Genomic DNA, 27,420 nt, shown 5'->3' on the forward strand with positions numbered 1-27,420 from the left:
GGATAAACCTTCTATGGCTGAAAAGTCTCCTAAAAATAAGCAATATAACGTGTGTTGTGCGTGCAGAGAACACTTTACATGTGTTAAAAAATAAACATAACCTGTTGCGAAGGAGAAACCTTTCTGTAAAGCCTGATTATACTTTGGCATTCAAAGACGTCACTGGGCTAGTGGTAAACGTGAACTGCCGACAGACATATGGGGTTGTGTGTGTCGCTTTCAGTTACAATACTGACAAAGTGTTCACACTGCCATTAAGCCATTTGTTAAAGAAAGGGCCATGGAGGATATAATTTTCAGTCTTCAGAACTTTGAGAATCGTCTGCAACTTAATATCGGCAAAACCAAGGAAATGCTTATAGACTTTTGGTGCACTAAAGGGCCGCTCTGTCCGATCACTATTCAGGTAGTGGATGCAGAGGTGGTCCACTCCTACCGGCACTTGGGGGGTCCACATTAATGACAGGTTGGACTGTCTCAGAACACAGAGGAACTATGAAAGAAAGGGCAGAGCAGTCTCTTCTTCCTTAGGAGACTGCGCTCTTTTAATATGGGAAGTGACATCCTGCACATCTACTGTAGCTCAGTGATGGCCAGTGTGGTGGGCTGGGCTGGTAACATCACTTCAAGAGTTGCCCACCGAATCAACAAGCTGATTAAAAAGGCACATTCCATTATGGGAATTATTAGATTTAAGTCTGAGCTTTTCTTTTCTTGATGGCTTATGTTGATTATTTTGTCAGCAAGGAGCATTACGCAAGTAAGAACCTCAGTGTGCATTGCGCTAGTGACAATCCACCTTACTGCTTCTGTCTTTCCAAAAGATGGCATTTCACAAAAAATTTGTTATTAAATGCCTTGTATTTGTCATTCCAACAGGTGGCGTATCACAAACATTAGCACTGCCTTTAAGAATCCCATACCAAACGGTATATAACAGAGACATATGAATTGTATTTGTCGTTCCAACAGATGGTGCATCACTAACATTGGCAGCTTTTACGAATCCCATACCAAATTGCATATGACAGAAAATATTAATTGTTTTTATTATTCCAACAGATGGCACATTACAAACATTAACACTGCTTTTATAAATCCCATAACAAATGGCATATAACAGACATATGCATTATATTTCTCATTTCAACATATGGCACATCGCAAACAATAGCCGCTTTTACAATACCAAATGGCATATAACAGAGAAATATAAATTTCATTTGTTATTCCAACATATGGTACATCACAAACATTAGCACTGCCTTTACAAATCCCATTCCAAATGGCATATAGCAGAGACATATGCATTGTATTTGTCATTCCAACGTTATGGCACATATGAATCCCATACCAAATAGCATATAACAAAGATACTGTATATGCATCATGTTTCTCATTCCAACAGATGATGCATCACACACATTAGCCACTTTTACGAATCCCTTACCAAACTGCATATAACAGAGACATATGCAGTGCATGGTGCATTGCAAATGTTAACACTGAGATTTACTTTGATTTCAACATGTCTTAGATGGGTAGCACAGCTGCCTGATATATAATAGTCCTGAGTAATTGCTGGAATGATCAAGAAAATGTTTAAGTTTGACAGATTATAATACAATCATTGTTGAAGTTAAAAACAAAAAAAAATGGCCACAGTAAAATGAAAAATTCCCAATGGAAATGTCACCATCCCCAAGGTGCACAAAAGGCAGTTGCCGCAAAAAATGTAGGAACCAGCGGAGTAGAGCATGCCACGCTCCCATAGATTGGAGCCACAATGATGCTCTGTAATGTAGTTGGAGTTGAGTCATTAATGAGGATGGTTGTAAAGGTGTGATGACTTTCACAAGGCAGTATGTAAATATCAATTCTTCATATTCATCCAGCATTCTTTTGCTTTTCTAGGTCAACATGGTTATCGGTATACTAGTTTTTAATAAACTGGTATCAAGAGATGGGATTCTGGATAAAAAATTGAAACACCGAGCTGGGTAAGTACTGAGAGATACCATTAAAATGTTAAATTACACTGACCATGGTGATGAAGAGGTGACTAAGACCATGGATTTAAGGTTTCCTGATCTGTCTCTTTCTCCATCCTTGCGTATGATTATGATCTTTAGGTGATAGTGACCAAGAGAGTGAGATCATGAGGGCAAACTCCCAACATGAGGTTCCTACGCTACTTTGGCAGGCTCTCTCTCCATGAAGATGAAGAGGTCAGAGGGTAGAAGCACTGCTTCTTCAGTTTGAGAAGAGCCAATGGAAACGGTTTAGGCAGGCAGTTAGGATAAGACCGTAAGAAGTTTGAAAAGCTAGGGGACACCATTCAGTCCATGAAGCAAGTTTGGTGAGCTAATAGCTACTGTGTCCCTTTCTCTGATCCAAAATCATTTTTTTTAATTTGTCATGGTTTCAACTTCAAATCCATGACTCAATAGCTTATTTCAGACTCTGCGTATGAAGAAGTGCTTCCTGGCTTCAGTCATTTCCTGCGGTGTCCTCGAGTGTGTGACTCGTTATGTAATCAATAGAGTTTTAAGGAATCATCATTATCAAGTTTCTTGAGAATTTTAAAAACCCAGATTAAATCCCCACCCAGTCTTCTCTGCTTGAGACTTAAGAGAATTCAGAGTAGGTAATGCCCTTAAGTCGAAATATGCACTTGACTGCCACCTGGACATCTTCTCAAAGAGTTGGTCCAGGCAAAACCAACTGAGAGGATACTCGGGACAGACCCTGGACATGCTAGATGAATTGTATCTCTTGGCTAACCTGGGGACGTCTTGGAGTTCCTCAGGAGGAAGTGGAAGAAGTTGCTAAGGACAGGATGACCTACTAACCTGGGGACATCTTGGAATTACTTTGGAGGAGCTGGAAGAAGTAGCTGAGGGTAGGGTGACCTGCTAACCTGGGAACATCTTGGAGTTTGTAGGGAGGGGGTGAAAGAAGCTGCCTATGTCAAGGTGACCTGCTAATATGTGATCAGCTTGGAGTTCCTTAAGAGCAAGTAGAAGTTGCTAGTGACAGAGTGACCTGCTAACCTCGGGACATCTTGGAATTACTTTGGAGGAGCTGGAAGAAGTAGCTGAGGGTAGGGTGACCTGCTAACCGGGGACAGTCTGGAGTTCCACAGGTGGATGTGGAAGAAGTTGCTAAGGGCAGGGTGACCTGCTAACCTGGGAACATCTTGGAGTTTGTAGGGAGGAGGTGGAAGAAGCCGGCTATTTCAGGGCGACCTGCTAATATGTGATCAGCTTGGAGTTCCTTAAGAGCAAGGAAAAAGTTGCTAATGAAAGAGTGACCTGCTAACCTGGGAACATCTTGGAGTTCGTTAGAAGGAGGTAGAAGAAGTTTGTAAGGGCAGGGTGACCTGCTAACCTAGCGACAGTCTTGGAGTTCCACAGGTGGAGGTGGAAGAAATATTGCTTGGACAGGGTGTGACCTGCTAACAGGGGGACATCTTGGAGTTCCCCAGGAGGAAGTGGAAGAAGTTTGCTATGGGCAGGGTGACCTGCTAACATCTTGGAGTTTGTTAGAAGGAGGTGGAAGAAGTTGCTAACGACAGAGTGACCTGCTAATATTTGATCAGCTTGGAGTTCCTTAAGAGCATGTAGAAGTTGCTAAGGACAGGGTGACCTGCTAACCTGGGGACATCTTGGAGTTCCCCAGGAGGAAGTGGAAGAAGGTTGCTATGGACAGGGAGACTTGCTAACCTGGGAACATCTTGGACTTCGTTAGAAGGAGATGGAAGAAGTTGCTAAGGACAGGGTGACCTACTAACCTGGGGACATCTTGGAATTACTTTGGAGGAGGTGGAAAAAGTAGCTGAGGGTAGGGTGACCTGCTAACCGGGGAACAATTTGCAGTTTGTAGGGAGGAGGTGGAAGAAGCCGCCTATGTCAGGGTGACCTGCTAATATGTGATCAGCTTGGAGTTCCTTAACAGCAAGTAGAAGTTGCTAACGACAGAGTGACCTGCTAACCTGGGAACATCTTGGAGTTCATTAGAAGGAGGTGGAAGAAGTTGGTAAGGGCAGGTTGACCTGCTAACCTAGAGACAGTCTTGGAGTTCCACAGGTGGAGGTGGAAGAAGTTTGCTATGGGCAGGGTGACCTGCTAACATCTTGGAGTTTGTTAGAAGGAGGTGGAAGAAGTTGCTAATGACAGAGTGACCTGCTAATATTTGATCAGCTTGGAGTTCCGTAAGAGCAAGTAGAATTTGTTAAGGACAGGGTGACCTGCTAACCTGGGGACATCTTGGAGTTCCTCAGGAGGAAGAGGGAGTATCTGCTAAGGAAAGGGTGACCTGATCAGTCCAGCTCACTGTGTTTGCCACTGAAACCCTCAGCAGGCTAGACGGAGTGAATATGAAGTAAATATTTGATTACGGCTTTTCAGAATGTACATCTGTTTATGACAGATGTCACTTGGGCATAGAAAAGCTGCATTTGGCAGAATGACAAGATTTATATGAGACTCCAATGACCCTATGGAGTGAAAGGTGTTTACATGAAATCATTTTTTTTTGTTTTTTTGTTTGTTTTTTTTCCTTAAGAGTCCATCACTTTATTTTCATGTTTTGTTTTTTCCAGACAGATGAGCGAGCCCCATACAGGTCTGACATTAAAGTGTGCCAAATGTGGAGTGGTGTCAACGACGGCCCTTTCTGCGACGACTGCCAGCAATGCAATGTAAGGACTGAAGATGGCAAATACAGTTTTTATGGATGGATCAGGTAGCCCCCTGACCATTCAGTCAGATTCAATTGGTGTCACCTCCCTTTGAGGTGGAGCTCCAAATTGTGGTCCCTGCTGTTTGCTTTATTTCTTCTTGAGATGTTTCTAGAACTTGATTGGGGTCCACCTGTGGCCAACTGAATTAATTTGAAATCGCTTAGAATGACATACGTGTACCCGTGTATAGATGGTCCCACAATTCACCCTACACCCTAGGACCAAAACCAAGCCATGATGTCAAAAGAACTCTCTGAAGACCTCAAGCAGATTGTGGTGAGGTATAGATCAGGGCAAGGGGATATAACCATTTCTAGGCTTTTGAGCGTTCCTAGATGTTCAGTGGCCTCAATAATTGTGAAATGGGAGCCCAATCTAGCCACCAAGGGTGCAAGCCAGTCCAGTTTGGTGCCAGTCCCAAACCTGAATAGAGAAGGTTTTAGTGTCAGGAAGGACATCTGGCTGTACAAACTTACCAGATGGAATCAATCCAATCAGCTTCGGAAAAGTCTGGAACACCTGCTTAGAATTGGCTGTCCGACCAACCAACCAAAGTAGCTGGACAAGAAAGACCTTGGACAGCCAGGTGACCAAGAATTAAATGAATTGCTTTAACTGAGCTTCAGAAGTCCTCTGCTGAGATGGGAGAACCTGACAGGAGGAAGACTAAATCGGTCAGGCCTTTATGATTGAGTGGCTGATTCTGAGAGCATGAGCAAGACAAAAATTAAACTGTGAACTATAAGCAACATATCTGGTGAGCAAAGTTGTTTACAAAATGAAGAAAGAAAAGTGTAAAAAAATAATAAAAAACAGCCGACGCCCGCCGTAGCATACGGCAGTGTAAGAATAGGAATGGAAAACAGTGAGAAAGTCTCTTGTATATATTTCTCTTCTGGTTCGTCCTGCTTCCTCTTCAAACCTGGTCCGACCACACACACAGACACGCAGCCCACACAGCATTTCTCAATTCCTATTCCTCCTCTTCTTCAAACTTTCCCACACTGCCTGCAGCCTCCCATACACCCCCCACTCGGCTTTTCTCAATTCCTATTCCTCCTTCAGACTACCATGTTCCCCGCTCCCCTCTCATCACCCCATTGGTGTCACGTAACCCGCCTGATATCTAGCCTGACCGCGTGACCTTTCATTTTGGTGGTGAGGAAGCAGGACGAGGGAGCGGCACGGTGGCGCAGTGGGTAGCGCTGCTGCCTCGCAGTTAGGAGACCCGGATTCGCTTTCCGGGTCCTCCCTGCGTGGAGTTTGCATGTTCTCCCCGTGTCTGCATGGGTTTCCTCCGGGCGCCCCGGTTTCCTCCCACAATCCAAAGACATGCAGGTTAGGTGGATTGGCAATTCTAAATTGGCCCTGTGCTTGGTGTGTGGGTGTGTTTGTGTGTGCCCTGCGGTGGGTTGGCACCCTGCCCAGGATTGGTTCCTGCCTTGTGCTCTGTGTTCGCTGGGATTGGCTCCAGCAGACCCTCGTGACCCTGTGTTCGGATTCAGTGGGTTGGAAAATGGATGGATGGAAGAAGGACGAATCAGAAGAGAAATATATATGAGATAAAATTAGGCAATACTAATTAAGAAAGAATAAAGTGAGGTCCGATGGCCAGGAGGACAGAAAAAACTCCACAGGGCTGGAGAAAAAAAAAAACAAAATCTGCAGGGGTCCCAAGACCACCTGGCCAGCCCCCACTAGGCATTCAATGATCTCAATCAGTCCTCATGGTGTTCAGGCTTTACGTGGAAGTATTAGATGATAACGGTCATGTGGACTTCAGTCCATCAATGTAGGGACAGCATGGTGCCCTGATCAGGTGGTGGGGGTGCAGATCAGCACCAGAGAAAACTGGAAAAAGAACAGCAGAGAAAGTAGGGGTCAGTACAGATAGCGGAGCCATGATAATGATAATTCAATGCATATACAGAGTATCAGGATTAAACTAAAATGAAGCTCTGAGAAAGCCATGTTACAGTAATGAGTTTTTGGCAGTTTATTAAAGTGCTCCACCGTATTAGCCTGGTGAATTTCTATCGGTCAGCTATTCCAGATTTTAGGTGCCCGCCTCACCACTTCTTCTAAGTTTAGCTCTTGGAATTCTAAGCAGACCTTCATTTGAAGATCTAAGGTTACAATTTGGAGTGTAACGTGAGAGTCATTCAGAGATATACGACAGAGTGAGATTATTGAAGACTTTGACTGTAAACCATCAGCAGTATTTTAAAGTCAGTTCTAAATGACACGGGTAACCAGTGTAGTGACGCTAAGACTGGCGTGATGTGCTCAGATTTTCTTTTCCTAGTTAAGATTCTAGCAGCTGCATTCTGCATTCGTTGCAATCATTTGATGTCTTTTTTGGGTGGTCCTGTTAGGAGTGCATTACAGTAATCTAGTCAACTAAAAATAAAAAGCGTGAACTCATTTTGCAGCATCTAGCAAAGTCATAAGAGGTCTAACTTTTGTTATATTTCTTAAGTGAAAAAAACATCTAATGATCTGATTAATATGTGATTTAAAATTCAGGTCCGAGTCAGTAATAACCCCTAAACTCTTTACCTTCGTCTTGATTTTTAAGCCTAATGGATCAAATTTATTTCTAGTACCCTCATTATGCCCATTTTTTGCCAGTCAGTAAGATTTCTGTTTTCTCCTTATTTAGTTTGAGAAAATTACTACTCCTCCATTCAGAAAAACAAGTAAGACATTGGAGTCAGTGAATCAAGAGAGTCGGGGTCATCAGGCGCTATTGTTAAATACAGTTGTGTGTCGTCAGCATAGCTGTGGTAGCTCACGTTATGCCCCGAGATAATCTGACCTCATGGGGGCTGCTCGTCACCTTCCTAATACTATCCCTACAGTTAAGCATGGTGGTGGCAGCATCGTACTTCTCATCTGCAGGGACAGAAATGAGGGAAGGATGAGTGCAGCCAGATTCAGAGACGTTCCTATAGAAAACCTGCTCCAGAGTGAATGCGACTTCAGACTGGGGAATTGGTTCACTTTTCAAAATGAGTTGAAGCATACATCTAGCACTGGAGTGGCTATGTGACAAGTCCCCGAGTGCCCCTTGAGTGGCATAGCCAAATCTCAGACTTAAACTCCATAGAACATGTGTGGAGAAACCACGATGATGGCAGTTTATAGATGCTACCCATCTAATTTAACAGAACTTTAGAGGATCTACCAGGAGGAAGAATGGGATAAACTGCTCATATCCTGGTGTGCATGATGGTACTGGAAAAAAAAAAAAAGATGCAGTTATGGACCAGAAACAAAAATGGTAGCCAGCAAGTCAAAGTGGACTGAGAACATGCAAATCAAGGGGTAGGCGCCCCCTGCTGGCCTCACCAACAACCTCTTCCAGCAACAACCCAAGCTTTTTTCCTACTGGCCAGACCCAAGCATGCTTCGCTTCAAGTAGACAAGCTTTTCTGAAGTGCAGGTGGGATGGCAGGTCCAAAGTAGAGGGTGACACATGGAAAAAATGACCCTGAGCTCCGCTCATTAAGCAGCTGTAAACGCAGTCAGACAAAGCTAGCCGAAGACCCCGAGGCCTGTGCTGTTTCATTTTATTAGCTCTGCTGTCTGCATGTTTGTGCTGAAGAGACAAAACGCCATGTTTATTGGTCCAGCGTATTTCAGTTGTGAGGCTGTATGTTCTCCCAGGCACTTTTTAAGATGACACGTGAAGGATTTCGTCCAAGAGTATCCCGTATGTGAGTGCCCTTAGGAATGGCCCTGGGAGACCCTTCTGTCCGTACCGCATTGTGAATCGTATGGAAAGAAGTCCACACCGGTCGACGTGTGAATTATCACATCAAGACAGCGCTGGGGTGGGTAAGAGGGTGTTTGTGGGTAACGGAACATATGCTAGCATGACATTCGTGATTTTAGGGCTACGTTCTCATGCACCATCCAGTATCGTAACCCAGTCGATCTCATTTTTACTCTCACAGCCATCGTGAACGGGGATTGCCGTCTGTTGCTTTCACAAATGTCGTACCTCACTGTATGTACAAAGAACGAATCACCAGCATGCGTTTTAAAGTACCGCCACAAGAAATGTACTTGCAACGTGCTTCTGTTTATTTACCGTTGCCTCCGGATCAAAACCACTTAGCATAAACATTTGTCTTGTCAGCCCGGAGAGGCCATTGTCCTTCTGCCTGTTTAATAATCCTTGTCTCTCCTTGCCTAGGGCTTCACTGTGGAGTTCATGCGTGGTGTTGCCGCTCCTGGCTTTAACCTGGATGTCAGCAGTTCTGGCGATGACGGATAAACGATCGATACTCTTTCAGATACTCTTTGCTGTCTTTGATTCACTGCAAGGATTTGTTATTGTCATGGTCCACTGCATCCTTAGAAGAGAGGTAAGAGTAAGTAAGGGGCATGTGCTGCACCAGCGCTTCCTTGACAGGCTTTGTGTTCCTATTAGGGGTCTCCTTGTTAAAGCCTAAGTGTGATATGTTGTCTGGTGGACTGCAGGCCGCCGTCTCTATTACTCTCGATGGGATTTAGTAGACAGGCTATGACCTTTAGTCATGGAAATTGCACTTTCATATTGCCGGATGACTGGAGGCCCTCTTCCCTTAAAATACCGCCCGAGGACTTTATTTGTGTTAATGGAACAGAACTGTGGCGTTCTTCTGAGCTGTCAGAAAAGGAGAATAAAATAGCGAGGTCTGAAATGAAATGTGATATTACATGAAAAAAGAATCCATAATGATATGAATGGCAGCAATAAGTAGTCATAGGGAATGGAGAGATAGTAATAATAACCATGCGAGTCATGCCCATCATTCCCAGTCATGTCATTTGCACAAATCACAACTTATGGTCAAGTCTGTTGGTTTTTACAGTACAATACAAGCTCAAAGCTCAGTGACACGTATACAGTACAAATCAAAATACAATAGAAAGAATATACAACGGTCAAAAGAATCAAGCGCACATTAGTGGCAGTAACTGGCTCCAGTTGAGCACTTAAATGATAATGGACGCTGTAAGGGTGGACTTAGGGCTTATATGTGCTTATTATTTTTGGGCGAATAAATAACAACAAGTAAAATCGGCAGCATTTCTTATATCTAATTTTAGGACATTATAGGACTAATATTTATGACCATATAGCCCTGCTAAGAACTAAAAGGAGTAATGCTTATCACTGTGCAGCACATACAGTGCAAGTATTGATTTACACATACTGTTTATATAGCCACTGATGTATGTCAGACAAGAGGGGGCGCTGTCACTCATCGCAGCACCAAGACAACGCCCAGTGAGGGCCCTTAGTCCCGCCCCTTCCAGTTTCCTAGCTATAAGAACCTCGGCTGCTTGGGAGGATGCATCTTTTAGGCAAGATCAACCAGCCAGAGGCAGCTCCCAAGCTAAGCAACCTTAACCTTTTTTTTTTTCTGTTAAATGGGACAACCTGGTTGGCACCCCAGATTTTATTTTCAAGACCTGTCATTCCTGCACCTGGCCACAAACTGTATATACTACTGTATATGTACACACACACACAATCATATATATATATATATACATATATATATATATATACTGTATATACACATTGTGGATTGGTGGAAGGAACACTCAGTGCTCGTACAAAGTGTTGGGCTGCCAGCTGGATTGCCCTCTTTGTTCTCTGGGTTCAAAGTAAGCAGGAGCTTGATGACAATAAAGTAAACTTAAATTTCCTTTATGGCCAAGTTAACTGAAGCTTCCTTCACTATCAACAACATAAGGAGCTCTGTTCTTCTTTAAGGTTTGGGTCCAAATGAGACACTGATATCTGGAAGTGTCTCTCTTTTTTAGCAGTCGTGCTGGAAAGGGTTTGGTCAGTTACCCTCTTGGGCCGTGTCTTCTTTGAACTGGGGAAGAAAAAGAGACAAGCCTGTAAGACAGACAGTGCCCCCTCTCATCCCAGCAGGGTAATACGTTCCTGGGATGAGTCCTTGAGGTGTCCCTCAGACACATATGTGTGACTATATCTATCAGTCTATATATACATATTGTGAAACCTGGCCCCGGCACAGACAGACGGACAACATTGTTTCACCCAACACACTTTTATTTACACTATATTATTTACAATTCGTGCTCACGTGCACCCCCAGTGCCTTCTCGCACCGAATTCCCCAAAGTCCAGGCCCACAGTCTCTTGTGCCTTCCTGGCCGCCTCCAGTCCTTCCTCTTGCTCAGTCCACTTCCACCCGACTTCCAACACCCCGACTGGAGGGAGGCGGCCCCTTAAATAATGCCCCGGATGAGCCCCAGGTGCTTCCGCCATCTGTTCCTTGGCCACGCCCCAGCGTGGCGGAAGTGTCGGCTGTCTTCCTGGCAGCTCTCCGGGTGCCACACAAAGTCTTCCCCCCGGCACTTCCTGGTGTGGAGGAAGTGTCGGGCTCCGGATAATTAGGCACCGGGCGCCACCTGGCGGTGGCCACGGGTCCCTACAGGGCTGGGCTTCAAAGCCCTGTACCGAGGCCCCTGCCTAACCAGGACGGACGCCCCCACTCTGTCTGGAGGAGGCACTCGCCTCCTCCGGTCCTCAAGCGCCCCGGCCGGGCTCCAGCCCCAGCCGCGGACCGTCCGGGATAAACCGGCATCGGGCGCCGCCTGGCGGTGACCACGGGCCCCTACAGGGCTGGGCTTCCATGCCCTGTACCCGTGGTCCCCAACAGAACCAGGACGGACGCCCCTCGCGGTGTGGAGGAGGCACAAGCCCTCCTCTCGTCCTCCAAGGCGTCCCGGCCGGGCTCCAGCTCCGGCCGGCGACTGCATGGGATCAACCGGCATCGGCGCCGCCTGGCGGTAACCACGGGCCCCTACAGGGTAGGGCTTCCATGCCCTCAACCCGTGGCTCCCAACAAAACCAGGACGGACGCCCCCTCGCGGTCCGGAGGAGGCACAAGCCCTCCTCACGTCCTCCTGGGCGTCCCGGCCGGGGGCCACAATATATATATACTGTATATACCCTGTATATGTGTGAGTGTATATATATATATATATATATATATATATATATATATATATATATATATATATATATATTGTGAAAGAACAAGTCTCAACACCCTTAAAATAGGTTTGGGGCAGCCACCCGTATATTGTTCCTAGCTGCAAAAGGATTAAATTCAACACAGCGATGTTGCTTGTTTGAGTTCCCGCACTGAACTGATTTAGTTAGCCAAGATGGAGGATTTTATATTCTGTAACCTGGAAGTGGCGTCAGTCTGGGTGCCGGAACAGGAAGTGATGTCAGTCTGGGTGCCGGAACAGGAAGTGATGTCAGTCTGGGTGCCGGAACAAGAAGTGACGTCAGGTCAGGCAGGTTTTCCCGTATTTGATCTGCAAAGGTTTAGAGCACCCCGCCACCCCCTGGCCTAGCGGGTAATCATCTCCACTTGGTCTATTCAGCTCGCTCCTAGTCGCACGTGTGTGACAATATATATATATATATATATATATATATATATATACACGCAAATATATATTTATGTATATATACACACACATATATATATATCCATCCATCCATTATCCAACCTGCTATATCCTAACTACAGGGTCACGGGGTCTGCTGAAACCAATCCCAGCCAACACAGGGTGCAAGGCAGGAACAAACCCTGGGCAGTGCGCCAGCCCACCGCAGGACACACACACACCAAGCGCAAGTTAGAATCGCCAATGCACCTAACCTGCATGTCTTTGGACTGTGGGAGGAAACCCACGCAGACACGGAGAGACCATGCAGACTCCACGCAGGGAGGACCCAGGAAGTGAACACTGGCCTCCTTACTGCGAGGCAGCAGCGCTACCACTGTGCCACTGTGCCACACACACACACACACACACACATATATATATATGTACACACACAGGGGCGTATATATATAGTATATATATAGTAAGATGGACACTGTGTAGTGCACAACCCGACACGGGAGACATGTTTAAACCAAGGAGGTGTGGAGGAAGAAAAGAATAGAGAGAAAAAATACATTGTGCTTGTGCATACATTTGAGAGCTCATCAGAACAGGCCACCTGCTTCCTTTTCTCCATGGCCCCGTTCTGGTGCTCACATTCCAATTTATAGGCAATTTATGGGCACCCTGACGGTCTGCAGCAACACAGCAAGCACTGCCACCTTTTTCTCATGTGCTACAGTAAATCACATTTAGACAGGCTAGCCTTTGCTGCCCATGCACATCAATGAACCATGGGTGCCCATGACCGTGTCGCCAGTTCATCAGTTGCCCTTTCTTGGACCACTTTTGGTAGGTACTAAACCCAGTCATCTAGCCATCACAATTTGGGCCTTGTCAAAGTCGCTCAGATCTTTATACTTGCCCGTTTCTGACTGTTTACTTGCTGCCTTAAAATAAGGCACCCCTCAATGGGCACCCATTGTAACGCGATCGCTAATGTTGATCAATGTGTGTATAAATGATATCTGCTATGTTATGTTTTATAAAAATAAGGATTATAATAATAGTAATAAGTGTTTGATGTAGACATTAACTGAAGCTCCTGACCTGTATCTGCATGAGTGCATGTATTGTGCTGCTGCCACATGATTGGCTGACAAGATTTTTACAAGCAGGTACACTTTTGTTCCTAATAATTTGTCCAGTGAGTGTTTAGTATTCATTTGAAACATTTTCTTCTTCGTTTATATTTAAGCAAACTTTTTTTTTTCTTCTAGGTTCAAGATGCATTCAGATGCAGACTAAGAAATTGCCAAGATCCAATTAACGTTGACACATCTGGTACTTTTCCAAATGGCCATGCGCAGATTATGGTTAGCTTGACTTTTTCTTAAGCACTTCTATGAATGAGCGACCATATGTTTGGGTCATTGACTCCGAAACGATTAACTGTGATGGTTTATTTCACATTGGTTCCTCTCTTTCCACTTGTTAAATCACATTTTTACTTTGATATAAAATGTCTTTTTTTGTGTAGGGGCACCGTTATCAAAATGTTACATGCTGAAAATCAAGGAAAACCCTCTTTATTCATTTTATGAACCCTCTTCTTCTAAAACAGAGTAACACTTACGTTTGCCACCCGAAACAATTTGTCTAACTACAGAGAATCCCCGTAGACCATTGTGCCCATCAGCCGGGTCAGCTAACGTTGGTTTCCTACACTGAGCACTCACAGGATTAGAAATTGTGTCTTTGTGCTTGATGTTCAGACCCTCAGTCACTAAGCCGCAATGACTTCTAAAGATAATTAATGTGCGGTGCAAAGTGCGATGATCTTTAAAATTGACAGCCATCCAAAATTGAGTTGGCCAGTTTACACAATGCCTATAATGTGAAATGAATTTCAAGGTCAGTTTCTATTTATGGTGAACCATTGAAGTATAAGGGCTGTATGGTATCATTAAAAACCTTAGGCGCTCTCTGTTAGCCTGGGGACCTCCCTTGACTTTTTTTATTTACACATTTTGTCACATTATGACCTTGTGCTAAAATCATTTCAATTCATTTTTTCCCAATCACCTTATATATATATATATACACAGTGTATACAGTGGTGCTTGAAAGTTTGTGAACCCTTTAGAATTTTCTATATTTCTGTATTAATATGACCTAAAACATCATCAGATTTTCACTCAAGTCCTAAAAGTAGATAAAGAGAAACCAGTTAAACAAATGAGACAAAAATATTATACTTGGTCATTTATTTATTAAGGAAAATGATCGAATATTACATATTTGTGAATGGCAAAAGTATGTGAACCTTTGCTTTCAGTATCTGGTGTGACCCCCCAATAACTGCAACTAAACGTTTCCGGTAACTTCTGATCATTTCTGTACATGGCTTGGAGGGATTTGAGCCCATTCCTCCGTACAGAACAGCTTCAACTCTGGGATGTTGGTGGGTTTCCTCACATGAACTGCTCACTTCAGGTCGTTCCACAACATTGCGATTGGATTAAGGTCAGGACTTTGACTTGGCCATTCCTGAACATTCACTTTATTCTTCTTTAACCATTCTTTGGTAGAACGACTTGTGTGCTTACGGTCGTTGTCTTGCTGCATGACCCACCTTCTCTTGAGATTCAGTTCATGGACAGATGTCCTGACATTTTCCTTTAGAATTCTCTGATATAATTCAGAATTCATCAATGAAGGCAAGCCGTCCTGGCCCAGATGCAGCAAAACAGGCCCAAACCATGATACTACCACCACCATGTTTCACAGATGGGATAAGGTTCTTATGCTGAAATGTCATGTTTTCTTTTCTCCAAACATAACGCCTCTCATTTAAACCAAAAAGTTCTATTTTGGTCTCATCCGTCCACAAAACATTCTTATAGCCTTCTGGTTTGTCCACGTGATCTTTAACAAACTGCAGACGAGCAGGAATGTTTTTTTTGGAGAGCAGTGGCTTTCTCCTTGCAACCCTGCCATGCACACCATTGTTGTTCAGTGTTCTCCTGATGGTGGACTCATGAACATGAACATTAGCCAATGTGAGAGAGGCCTTCAGTTGCTTAGAAGTTACCCTGGGGTCCTTTGTGACCTCGCCGACTATTACACGCCTTGCTCTTGGAGTGATCTTTGTTGGTCGACCACTCCTGGGGAGGGTAACAATGGTCTTGAATTTCCTCAATTTGTACACAGTCTGTCTGACTGTGGATTGGTGGAGTCCAAACTCTTTAGAGATGGTTTTGTAACCATTTCCAGCATGATGAGCATCAACAACTCTTTTTGTGAGGTCCTCAGAAATCTCCTTTGTTGGTGCCATGATACACTTCTACAGACATGTGTTGTGAAGAGCAGACTTTGATAGATCCTGTTCTTTAAATAACACAGGGTGCCCACTCACACCTGATTGGCATCCCATTGATTGAAAACACCGACTCGAATTTCACCTTCAAACTAACTGATCATCCTAGAGGTTCACATACTTTTGCCACTCATAAATATGTAATATTCGATCATTTTCCTTAATAAATAAATGATCAAGTATAATATTTTTGTCTCATTTGTTTAACTGGTTTCTCTTTATCTACTTTTAGGACTTGAGTGAAAATCTGCTGATGTTTTAGGTCATATTTATGCAGAAATATAGAAAATTCTAAAGGGTTCACAAACTTCCAAGCACAACTGTATATATATATATATATATATATATATATATATATATATATATATAGTGATAGAAGCCAGGCCATCAGTGAGCTACAAACACACAGAGAATCCCGGGTTCAAATAATGGAAGGTTTATTAACCAAAAGTACTTCCAAAAGTAACTCTAGCACAAATAACAGGTTCTGTCCTCCCATAATACTCTCTTTTCTTTTCTCACCACCGCACTTGCCCTCCTCCTCCAGTTGAGTGTTGCTCCACGTCCTCCCAGCTCCGACTCGTCTGGATAATGGAGTGTGGTCCCTTTTATTAAGGACCCGGTTGTAATTCTGGTGCCAGGGCTACCGCCCAAATGAAGTACTTCCAGGTCACATTCTGGGGAGTGCATCTCCATGCAGCACCGCCTTGTGGCACCCACAGACCCCAGCATGGCTGTGTTGCTGGAATACATTTCCCAGCATGCCCTACTGGTTCCGTTCTGGGGACTGATATCCAGGGCTGTGTAACGTATCCTCTGCGGCGTCTTTTACGACTGATGGATTGTCCATCCATCACTTCTGGCCATCTCTTCTAGCATTTATAATAAATATATATATATATATATATACAGGGTGAATCAAAATTATGTGAACACTAATGATACTGCTATGTATATCTACTCTTTCTCTCTCTCTTTATATATATATATAAAATCCTAAGCCTAAAAGTGCAATGATTTTATGTGACGTTTTTAATGTCACTTTTTTGTAACGCTTTATTTTAAAACCTACATATATATGTTTGGTATAATTTTTCAGAATTTATTGAACTTTACTGTGATGTTGTTAGATTTTCAGATTCTTATTCCATTTTTAAATTCTAAACTAAAAAATATCAAAAACTTCTGTCCCGCAAGACGAGACTTTGTGCCAAGAGATTTAACCACACCCGGGGCCGGAAATAAAATTTTAGATTTCAGATCACACGGCAGCAGCAGCAGCTGATCAAGCAAAGAGGAGGTAAAAAAAAAAACCTGTATTTGTTTCGCATTGTATCACCGTTTAAGAGGGGGTTTCGGAGGAGTGACTGCTTCTCCGTGGGTGGCGTTTAGCCCCCCTTTTCACAACCCGAGCGTCAGAGATGTGAAGTGGCTGGCGCATAGCTATGCACATGGGGGGGTTGGTGAGCAGGGGGGAACCCCCTGGTCCTTATATACAATTTTTGTGAACAATGTATGTGCCACATATGGTATGAACAGGATGGCGAACAGGTTATGACATTCCTGTAAATTATCTTGCACATATGAAGTATGTTTTGTGAATAAATTGTATCCACCATTCAAATGTTAACATAATTTTGACTCACCCTGTATATACCTCTTATAAATTGTGTGTTACAAAGTCAGCATTAGCACATTAGCACAGCACACGTACCAATGGCTCTCTGGAACAATCAGAACAATGAATACCCAAATTACGTTTTTCCATACTATGACCTTGTCAACGGGCCTTTTCTATTCACGTGATGACTACGACTGTCAAGTCTTCCTCATTAGAACAATCCACATTTGATACGTGGCCTTTACTTCACATGAAAACACAACATTACTTGAACAAACTAAACAAAGTGTTCCTGCTCATAAGAGTGCCGTTATTGTCCGTGACACAAACGCCTTGAAATCTCGTAACGGTTTGTCTCACCAAAACACCTCACATAGCCGAAAAGTCACAGCACAGCCGGGTGTAACAGGTACGTCTGTCTTCTGGGTAACTCTGGGTGAGGTGTGGCGCCTTCAGCAGTGATAATTATTGATAAAATAATTAAAACGGGCAAAGAACTCAATGACTAAACTCTGTGTAGCACTGTAAAGACCACAGCAAGTTGAACGTTTGGACGACAGCATTTGTTGTTTACGGGGTTAAATACTGCAAACACTCACAAACAAGGAGAATATAAAATAATGTTTTGTAAAACCTCTGCGAACAGTGATGGGAGCTTATTGTAAATTCTAAATGAAGACTTTGTTAAAACATCGATAAAACTTATCTTAAACAGTAAATGGTGTTCAAAATGCTTTAAACATTATAAATGGCTATACATTTGACCTTCAGTTTTCATTATCTTCTGAACCAATTTATTATTAGATTTTCTCAAATCAGAGACAGAGGTTTAAAAAACAGTTATCTCATGCATCATTTTTGTATATTTCATTCTGTCAATTGTAATTCCTTGTTGTTTATACACCAGTGTGACAAATGATGCTAATTTAGGACAGATTTCTCATTCTCTGCTGAAGTGTAACTTGATTGAAGTTATTCATCATGCTGCGGCATCAATTGCTTTGTTTTTTTCCCTGCTTACCGAGTGATATATTTTATTAATATGGAATTCTTTTAGTGTCTTACGAATTGATTCTAGACTTTATTTAAAGTGCTACTCTATACTTATGTGCTGTTAGTCAGCAGTGTTGTAATATTAATATGTATAAAGAAAAAAATTACAGACTGTTAGTTTGTGTTGTGATATGAAACTCTAGATAGATAGTGAAAGGCACTATATAATATAGATAGATAGATAGATAGATAGATAGATAGATAGATAGATAGATAGATAGATAGATAGATAGATAGATAGATGAAAGGCACTATATATGATGATAGATAGATAGATAGATAGATAGATAGATAGATAGATAGATAGATAGATAGATAGATAGATAGATAGATGTGAAGGGCACTATATAATAGATAGATAGATAGATAGATAGATAGAGATAGATAGATAGATAAGGCACTATATGATAGATAGATAGATAGATAGATAGATAGATAGATAGATAGATAGATAGATAGATAGATAGTGAAAGGCACTATATGATAGATAGATAGATAGATAGATAGATAGATAGATAGATAGATAGATAGATAGATAGATAGATAGATAGTGAAAGGCACTATATGATAGATAGATAGATAGATAGATAGATAGATAGATAGATAGATAGATAGATAGATAGATAGATAGTGAAAGGCACTATATGATAGATAGATAGATAGATAGATAGATAGAGTTAGTTTTAAAAAGATCTTTATTGTAAAAATAAGAACATCAACATAATATACACAATCGAAATGACGAAAACAAATTTCAGAATAAACAAAAAAACCATATCAAACCTCTATTACTCCCCTTTTACACTCCTCCTACTCCACACATTAATAAGAAAACCAAAAAATAAAAATTCATTATAACACAAAGACCACCATTACTCCCCTTTACACTCCTCCTACTCCACATTAATAAGCACGTGGTATTGATGCCCACCATTACTTTATCTTTCTCTTGCCCACCACAGTGAAATCAGAAATTAAATTTCAGCTCCCCTTCATCAACTGAGCACAGCACCCCTTTCACCCCCCACACATTTTCAAACCCCCCCATTCTATTCATCTGTTTATAATACGCATATTCCATTCTTATTCTTGAATAAACATTCAATTTAAAAATCAAACAAATATCTGTAGGTTCAGATCCACGTTGCTTATTATTTCTACTTTTTAAAATGGCCAGCTTTGCTTCACCTAACAGAAAGTTGAACAGTTGTATCCTGCATCGAGTTTTCTTATTATATTTACTTCCAAAATGAACAGGACTTCATTAAAAGTTCCAGTCAATTCGTACACAACGCTTTAAAAATCAGAAGAACCCCGCCAGTCGATAACAATACAAAAACAAATGAAAAACTGTTTCTTTCTGTCCACAGAAAATGCAAGAATCAGTTTCAGCTTCTTTAATAATTTTTAAAAAGGACTTGGTGGCAATGATCCCATGCCCGATTCTCCACTGTAAGTCTGCAGTTCTTTTGTTGCTCGGTGGCTTGTAGAACTCCCTCCACGCAGGCCCCCTGTGCCCCTCCACTGCCAGCTTCTCCCTCCATGGAGTGTCCAGCACAGACGCCAATGCAGTGAAGTGAATCACCTTGACGCAGTACTCATAGAGCTCTCTCTTGGACAGAGAAGCAAAGCCCACCACTGTTCCTTTGGTGAAGTGAACAACTGAATGTTCTGGTAGTGAGAGGTCCACTGCGGGCAAACATCCAACTTATTAACAGTGGAGCCGATGGATTCATTTAGCAAGTGGTAATCTTTAGCTATGGAGGACAGAAACTGCTGAATCATCCTGACTGACTTTACTTCGAGAAGAGAAGCCAAGACATCAGCATCAATGAATGATTTGGTAGTCGCATCATAAATCTGTGCCAGTTTCAGTACTTGATGCTTAATAAGAATTGAAACAAAACTGTCACTGTGCAAGAGGGGGCATGAAAAAACAGAATTATAAATTAAAGGCTCATTTTGAAGCCACCCAGTTGTATTAAAGTTCCTCCTAAACACCACGTGCCATGTTAAAAGGACACCTCTGTAAAATTTTGGTAACACAGAAAGGTCCAGTTTTTGTAGATTTATAACCAAAAGTGCTTCATCAAACCTAACCCGGCCACACGATGAAGGAAACTCAGCGCTAACTCCCTCCAACTCAGGGAATATGAAACGCAGAAAAGCTTCTGTAAGACTTGGAGCCTGAGGGCTGCAACTTTTGAGGAGATATCTAGAAGTCCCTGACCGCCTTCTTCCAACGGTAAAACAGCAGACTCTGCTTTAGCCAATGCAAGCCATCCCAGAAGAAATCAAGCAATATTCTTTGGATCTTCTTTAAAAGCCCCAGAGGGGGGTCACCACACATGAGTTTGTGCCACAGCATTGAGGCCACTAAATTATTGATGACGATCACCCGCCCTCTGTATGACAGTTTAAGTACAATCCACTTCCACCTGTTCAGACGAGAGGTCACTTTCTCCAAGAGTCCCTCCCAATTACTCTCGTCCACCCCCTCACTGCCCATGACCACTCCAAGATACCTGAAGCACTTCCTGTTCCACTTTAGGCCTCCAGGTAAGTCTGGTAGTGGACATCCAGACCAGGAGCCCAGTAAGAAGGCGTTACTCTTAGTCCAATTGATTTTTGCAGATGATATGTTCTCAAATAGTTGTTGACAATAAATTAAAACTTCAATGTCACCCTTCGATTTGACGAAGACAATAATATCATCAGCGTAGGCCAAGCATTTGAAATTAACATTTGGGCAGGATGGAAATGTCACCCCCTGTAGTCTCCGCTGCAGCTGAAAAAGAAACGGCTCGATGGCCAATGCGTAGAGCATGCCGGACAAGGGGCAGCCCTGCCGAATTCCCCTCCTGACTGGAAACGGTGCGCTCAGAGTGCCATTAACTTTTACAATCCCAAAAACGTTGGTGTACAGCAGTGCAATCATATGAACAAAATTATCACCAAACCCAAAACATTTCAATGTTTTAAACAAAAACCGGTGATCTACTCGATCAAAAGCTTTCTCCTGGTCAATGGATAATATTCCTAAATCCATCCCAGAAAGATTAGAGGCTGAAATGATATCCCGCAATGCAAAAATATTATCATAAATAGTCCTGTCAGGCACACAGTACGTCTGGCAGGGACTGACATGACAGGTCCATCACAGTCCTCAGGCGGCTGGCCAGGGCCCTCGAGAAGATCTTATAGTCCGTGCACAGCAGGCTCACGGGCCAGTTCTTTATTTGACAAAGGTCTCCTTTCTTAGGCAGCAGAGTGACGACTGCTCTTCTGCAGCTCAATGGTAATTCTCCATCCTGTAAGCTTTGTAAGAACACCTCGTACACCTCGGCACCCAGCAGGTACCAGAAATGTTTATAGAACTCAGCTGGGATGCCATCGAGTCCTGGTGCCTTTCCAGTATTCAAACCCAGCCAGTGCATCTGATAGCTCCTGAAAGGTGATGTCTGCCTCCAGCTTCAGCTTGACCGTGTCTGTAAGTTTGGGTAATCCGTTCAAATAGTCCAACATGGCCGAATCATCAATTACACCATCCTTAAATAAATCAGAGTAAAAAGACACAGCAAAGTTCCTGATCTCCTCCGTGGTGTGCAGCTCGTGACCTTCAGCGTCCTGCAGCATGTGGATCACCTTACTCTCGGCCTCTTTCTTTTCCAGATTAAAGAAAAATTTAGTAGGCGCGTCCAAGTGATTTAAAGTTTGAAACGCAGCGCACCAATGCACCTTGGGCACGAAGCTCCAGGAGTTCAGCAAGGGATTGTTTTTTAGACTTTAAAACAGCAAGCGTTTCTTCACTAAAGTAGTCCTGTAAAACGCTGTGCAGATTTGTGATGTCCTCCTCCAAGCTCTTCATTTCGTGAAGACACCGCCTGGTCACATGCTGAGTGTACTGCTGGCAAAAGACTTTAATCTGCACCTTCGACACATCCCACCATTGCGAAAGATGGGAATCTGGACTTGGTTTGAGTCCACTGCAGCCAGAAAAACTCAAAACACTTGAGGAAATGAGAATCCTCTAACAGGGAAACATTAAAGTGCCAAAGAGATTGAGAGGAAGGTTTTTTAGGGACAGAGACATTCATTCCCACCAGAGAGTGATCGGAGAATCCGACTGGGCAGATATAAGCCTTAGTAACCGTATTCAGCAGGTGCCTCAGACAGTAGAAACGGTCCAAACGCGCCATCGAAATGCACCCACCGCCCCCCTTTACCCAGGTGTACTGTCTATCTGACGGAAATTTACTTCTCCAGACGTCCACCAGGTCTGAGTGGTCTAATAAGGAGTGTAAAGCACGGACAGACGCTGGGTGAGGCTCAGCACCATTACGGTCCAGTAAGTTATTCTCCGTACAATTAAAATCTCCTCCGACCAACAGGATCTCCCCATTAACAAAGGTCTCCAACACCTTCCTCAGAGCTTTAAAAACAAAGTCTCTCACCTCCATTTGTTGGAGCGTAAGTGTTAATAAACACCAGATCTTGGCTCTTATCCTTCACCTGAACTACCAGGAGGCGCCCAGCCACCACCTCACTAATGTTAGTGATTTGTAAAGTTGACGTGTTAGAGAACAGTATGGCCACCCCAGCACTGACGTGTGAGCCATGACTCAGGACAGCCTGACCCCCCCACTCACGTAACCAGTCCGGCTGATTTCTAACATCAGAGTGAGTTTCCTGTAAGAAAGTGACCTGAAGAGCCTTTTGGTTTAAAAAGTCAAACAGTCGCCCTACAGCCATTCACATTTAAACTCCCAATGTGTAAAGACTGCATTGATGATTCACAAATGGGAGTGAACAGTATTGCACAAGTCAACCAAAAATAAAAAAGTTTCAAAAAACTATCCATTATTTCTGAAAAATGGACTTTCGCACCCTGCTAATCACATTTTTAAGACGGGTAGTTTCCTTTTGGTCCATTCCCAGACGTGCCGCTTTGCGCATCACCCTTTGAGCTGACACCACAAACAATGGAAGGTCAGGGAAGTGATCCTCCACTTTAACACCCCTCTTGCCTTCGATGAAGTCTAAAAACTTCCTAATACTCGCAGTGTTATACCCGCCACTGAGTCTGTATTGGGACGAGGTCGTACTCCTCACTGAGACGTCAGTGTCACCGCCTTCGTGCTCACGATCACTCAGGTCGCTGTGACAATCACTCTGACTTCTAAGAATCCTGCTCGATACTTGCGATGACTCGCCAGCCACGTGACTTTTCTTTGCAGATTTTTTAGTGTCTGATTTTTCTTTTCGTTTTCGAGTACGAACTGTAAAATCCTCCTCACACCCCCACTCCTGCACTCTCCCTCTGATCGGTCTCGCCACTCACACCCGCTGCTGTTTCACTCCTCTGTCCTTCCACAGAGCTCATCTCAGTGCGCTCAGTCAGGCGCCCGTCAGCACACGCCGGTGTTTCTGCGATCACGTCTGTAGCCATAGCTTCATTCACAGCGGGCCGACGGGCGCGGCACTCTCTGTGCCGATCATCGCCGTCTTATCCCCTCCGCTACTGACCTCCGCAGTCTCCGGCTCATTTGTACTTAGTTCTCCTTCCACAGACTCGCACTGAGCACTTTGAACGGACTCGTTTACAACAGGATCGCTGGGCTCAGCCAACGCATTCCTTTCGGTAGTCAGCAGGCTCGCCTCAGGAGCGACTGCTAACACTACAGTGGGGTGCAAATCACTCACAACCTGTGATCCGGTTACGAGCTCAGCTACCTCTGCAGTCTCCTCGTCCTCCATACTGTCCACCTCCTCACCGCTTTCATACTCCGTCTCATCACTTACTGAAGCAGGGGGAGCGCTTCGGCCCACCGGTAAAACGGTCTCATTTTTACATTGAGAGGCCTTGTGTCCGGCCCTCCCACAGTTAAAACACTTCATCGAGTCCGAAGTAACAAAAACCACATAATCACAGCCATCAACCTTGAATCTCAGAGCAACATTTATGTCCTCCTTCATGTTGTTTAACACCATAAAACCTGCCTCCTAAATGAAACAACGTGTTTCAATTCTCTCATTTTACAGCCCAACGGAATCATCACTATATCTGATAAAACCTGGCCATAGCGGAGTTCCTGCACCAAAACATCATTCTTTAGGAACGGTGGGACATTTGAAATAATAATCTTTTTCACAGGTGCTGACAGAGGTAAAACAGGAACCAAAGCGCCATTAATAATAATCCCTTCTACTATAAGTTTATCAACTAGAGATTCCTCGTTAAGAAAAACTACTACGGCTTTATTCATTCTTGATGCTGAACGAACATTCTTAAAGCCAACAACTTTACCGACAGCCACAACACACTCTTCAGCCGAAACGTGCGGCTCAACCAGTACTTTAGCCCCATGCCGGCGGAAAGATTTTCATAAAACCTAGGCATTAGACCAGGCGCGACACTTTGGGCGCCATGGCTACACGCCAAAAGCCGCGTCTTATTTGATAAAACCCCCTGATATAGAAAAATAAGAAAAGGAGTTACAAATAAAGAAAAAACTTACAGAAGACAGAAAACACGTCCGACTTCCAACGAACGCCACGACTCAGCCACGCCCACCCCAGACCACACTAATCGAAAGACACACCGACAGCAAGACAGTAGCGAGAGATAGATAGATAGATAGATAGGAAGGCACTATATGATAGATAGATAGATAGATAGATAGAAAGGCACTATATGATAGATAGATAGATAGATAGATAGATAGATATGAAAGACACTATATGATTGATAGATAGATAGATAGATAGATAGATAATAGGCAGATATATGATAGATAGATAGATAGATAGATGTGAAAGGCACTATAGATGATAGATAGATGTGAAGGCACTATATAATAGATAGATAGATAGATAGATAGATAGATAGATAGATAGATAGATAGATAGATGTGAAAGGCACTATATGATAGATAGATAGATAGATAGATAGATAGATAGATAGATAGATAGATAGATAGATAGATAGATAGATAGATAGGGAAGGCACTATATACTACAGGGTGCTCCAGATCTAATTATGCAGATCCAGATCGTCTGGATGACTTTCATTTATGCGGAGACGATTTCAGTTCGGCGCGAAGACAATTCTTCGTGTCGTCAGTTCACACACTTCTCGATGGTCCAGGATTTTTCGGGTCATTTTCTATGTAATAAACTTATTTTATAGCATAAAGTTTTAGCAAAATGAAAAAAGCATAATTAGATCTGGAGCACCATATTGATACATTTTATATTAGGAAGATGAGAAATGTCTTATATTCTCTGTAATAGCCCAGCACCTCACACAGGGTTGGATCCTGCCTCACTCCCGATGCTGCCAGGACAGGTTCCAGATTTCCTGAAAACAGATTAAATAAGTTGAATAAATGCACAGTGATTGAACAATGAAGATTTTGCTCCCTGAACATGTGTTGGTGTATCTTACGGATTTTCGCCTGCTGATCATCTTTGATGTACCATTGCATTGCAATCGCCTATTTTTATGATTTCCTCTCATATTTTGAGTGTTTTAAGATGCACTACATCAACTACAGCTGGAACATCTGATGTCCTCTAAAAGTTGTGACACAGCGCCTCGGATATCCCCAGTCCAGTTGTTTCATTTGTGAATGGGCCAGCCAAGCTAAAGAGTCTCGGGCCATTAAAGAAAACACAAACTGGCCACTGCATTGGGTCAGAAAAGTGTGGCACATAAACTTCTTGTCAATCCAACAAAGATATTTATAAAATACGGATGGATGAGCAAGGAACATGGAGGATTTCGATATTTGAGATGGGTGTTTCCATGAATAACTGATGGCAACATTAAATAAGTTAATCGAACGTGTCTTCATCGAACAAGCGGTTTCAAGACCGACCAGTGGGGTTGATGGTAACCACGTGGTAGGCGCATAGTTCAGAATTTTTTTTGGCAGCTGCAGAGCACCAAACTACATCCAACTGGCAGACAACACATGTTGGGCGTACAAAACCATGAAGTGCACTATGCGGCTAAAGGTTCATCTTCTGAATTCCCACTTCTTCCCTACTAATGTTGGCAAAGTCGATGACAAACATGGTGGAAGCTTTCATTTTAGGCCATAGAGGACGTGGCGATGATGGAAAAGTGGCATCAGTGCGCTTTGAATCCATCCATTTATTTTTAGACACTTAAACGAGAATATCACATGCAGAGTACAAATGAAAATCAGCAGCAAAACATGTTTAGGTCAGTTGAACTAATGTGGTGTGTCTGAATCATTAAGTGGATAAACACACTACAGTACGTTCAAAAAAGTTCATTTCATGTTTCTTCAAAGTCCAACTGTGTGAAATTATAGGAAGTAAAACCTTAGAAAAAATGTACTGTTCAGTGTGATTGGATTGATGAATGTCACTCTGTAAGAGAAATACGTATAAAAGTAGCCGTATGTGAGAGAGGGGTGTTGCAGAAATGTTTCTGTTAATTATTTATATAAATTGTTAGCTTTATGTATTCATTACAAATTGTTTATTTCAATATGCTGTTGTCTCTCAACAGACAGATTTTGAAAAGGATGTGGACATTGCTTGTCGATCAGGTAATCAGAAAAATTATTATTTTGGTTTAAACACTGTTTTTTCCTTGTCATGTGCTTTGGATATTGGAATAATTGAATATTTTTCTTTAAGCTCAGCATCAACACCCAAATAATAATAACATCAGAGTGACATTGAAGTAAACTTGTCTTGTCAGAATACAAACTGATTCATCTCTCGGACTTCGACACGACAACTAGCTACTCAGAATATGTGCGGTGGGTTCAGGAAGCGTTCACACCTCTTCACTTTCTGCACACTTGATTGTGTTGTATATTTACTTTTAAAGGGGTACATTTGCCATTTTTGTTTTCTTGATCTACACTCAAAAACCCATAATGACAAAGTGAAAACATGTTTTCAGAAAATGTTGTTAAAGGTCAAAAAGTGAAATCTCTTGTTCATAGACGTATTGAGGAGCCTTCCTTCAGTACTTAGCAGAGGCCCCTTTGGTAGCAATGACAGCTTCAAGTCTTCTCTGGTAAGTCTCTACAAGCATTGCACACCTGGATTTGGGGTACTTTACTTTACCCCATTCTTCCTGGCAGATCCACTCAAACTCCCTTAAATTGGTTGGGAAGTGTCTGCAAACTGCCATCCTCAGGC

At 42.9% G+C, this 27,420-nt stretch overlaps 1 protein-coding gene across 1 annotated transcript in view; it reads left to right on the plus strand.

Moving 5' to 3' along the window:
- adgrb3 (adhesion G protein-coupled receptor B3) overlaps window positions 1-27,420 on the plus strand; it is an 868,080-nt gene that overhangs the window by 796,461 nt on the left and 44,199 nt on the right. The window contains exons 23-27 of the mRNA XM_039737721.1: window positions 1,915-2,000; window positions 4,604-4,702; window positions 8,946-9,117; window positions 13,462-13,557; window positions 26,777-26,816. Of these exons, the coding sequence (XP_039593655.1) occupies window positions 1,915-2,000; window positions 4,604-4,702; window positions 8,946-9,117; window positions 13,462-13,557; window positions 26,777-26,816 (493 nt within the window). The remainder of the gene's footprint in view (window positions 1-1,914; window positions 2,001-4,603; window positions 4,703-8,945; window positions 9,118-13,461; window positions 13,558-26,776; window positions 26,817-27,420) is intronic.

This window comes from Polypterus senegalus, chromosome 16, assembly GCF_016835505.1.
Source record: "Polypterus senegalus isolate Bchr_013 chromosome 16, ASM1683550v1, whole genome shotgun sequence".
Taxonomy (NCBI): domain Eukaryota; kingdom Metazoa; phylum Chordata; class Cladistia; order Polypteriformes; family Polypteridae; genus Polypterus; species Polypterus senegalus.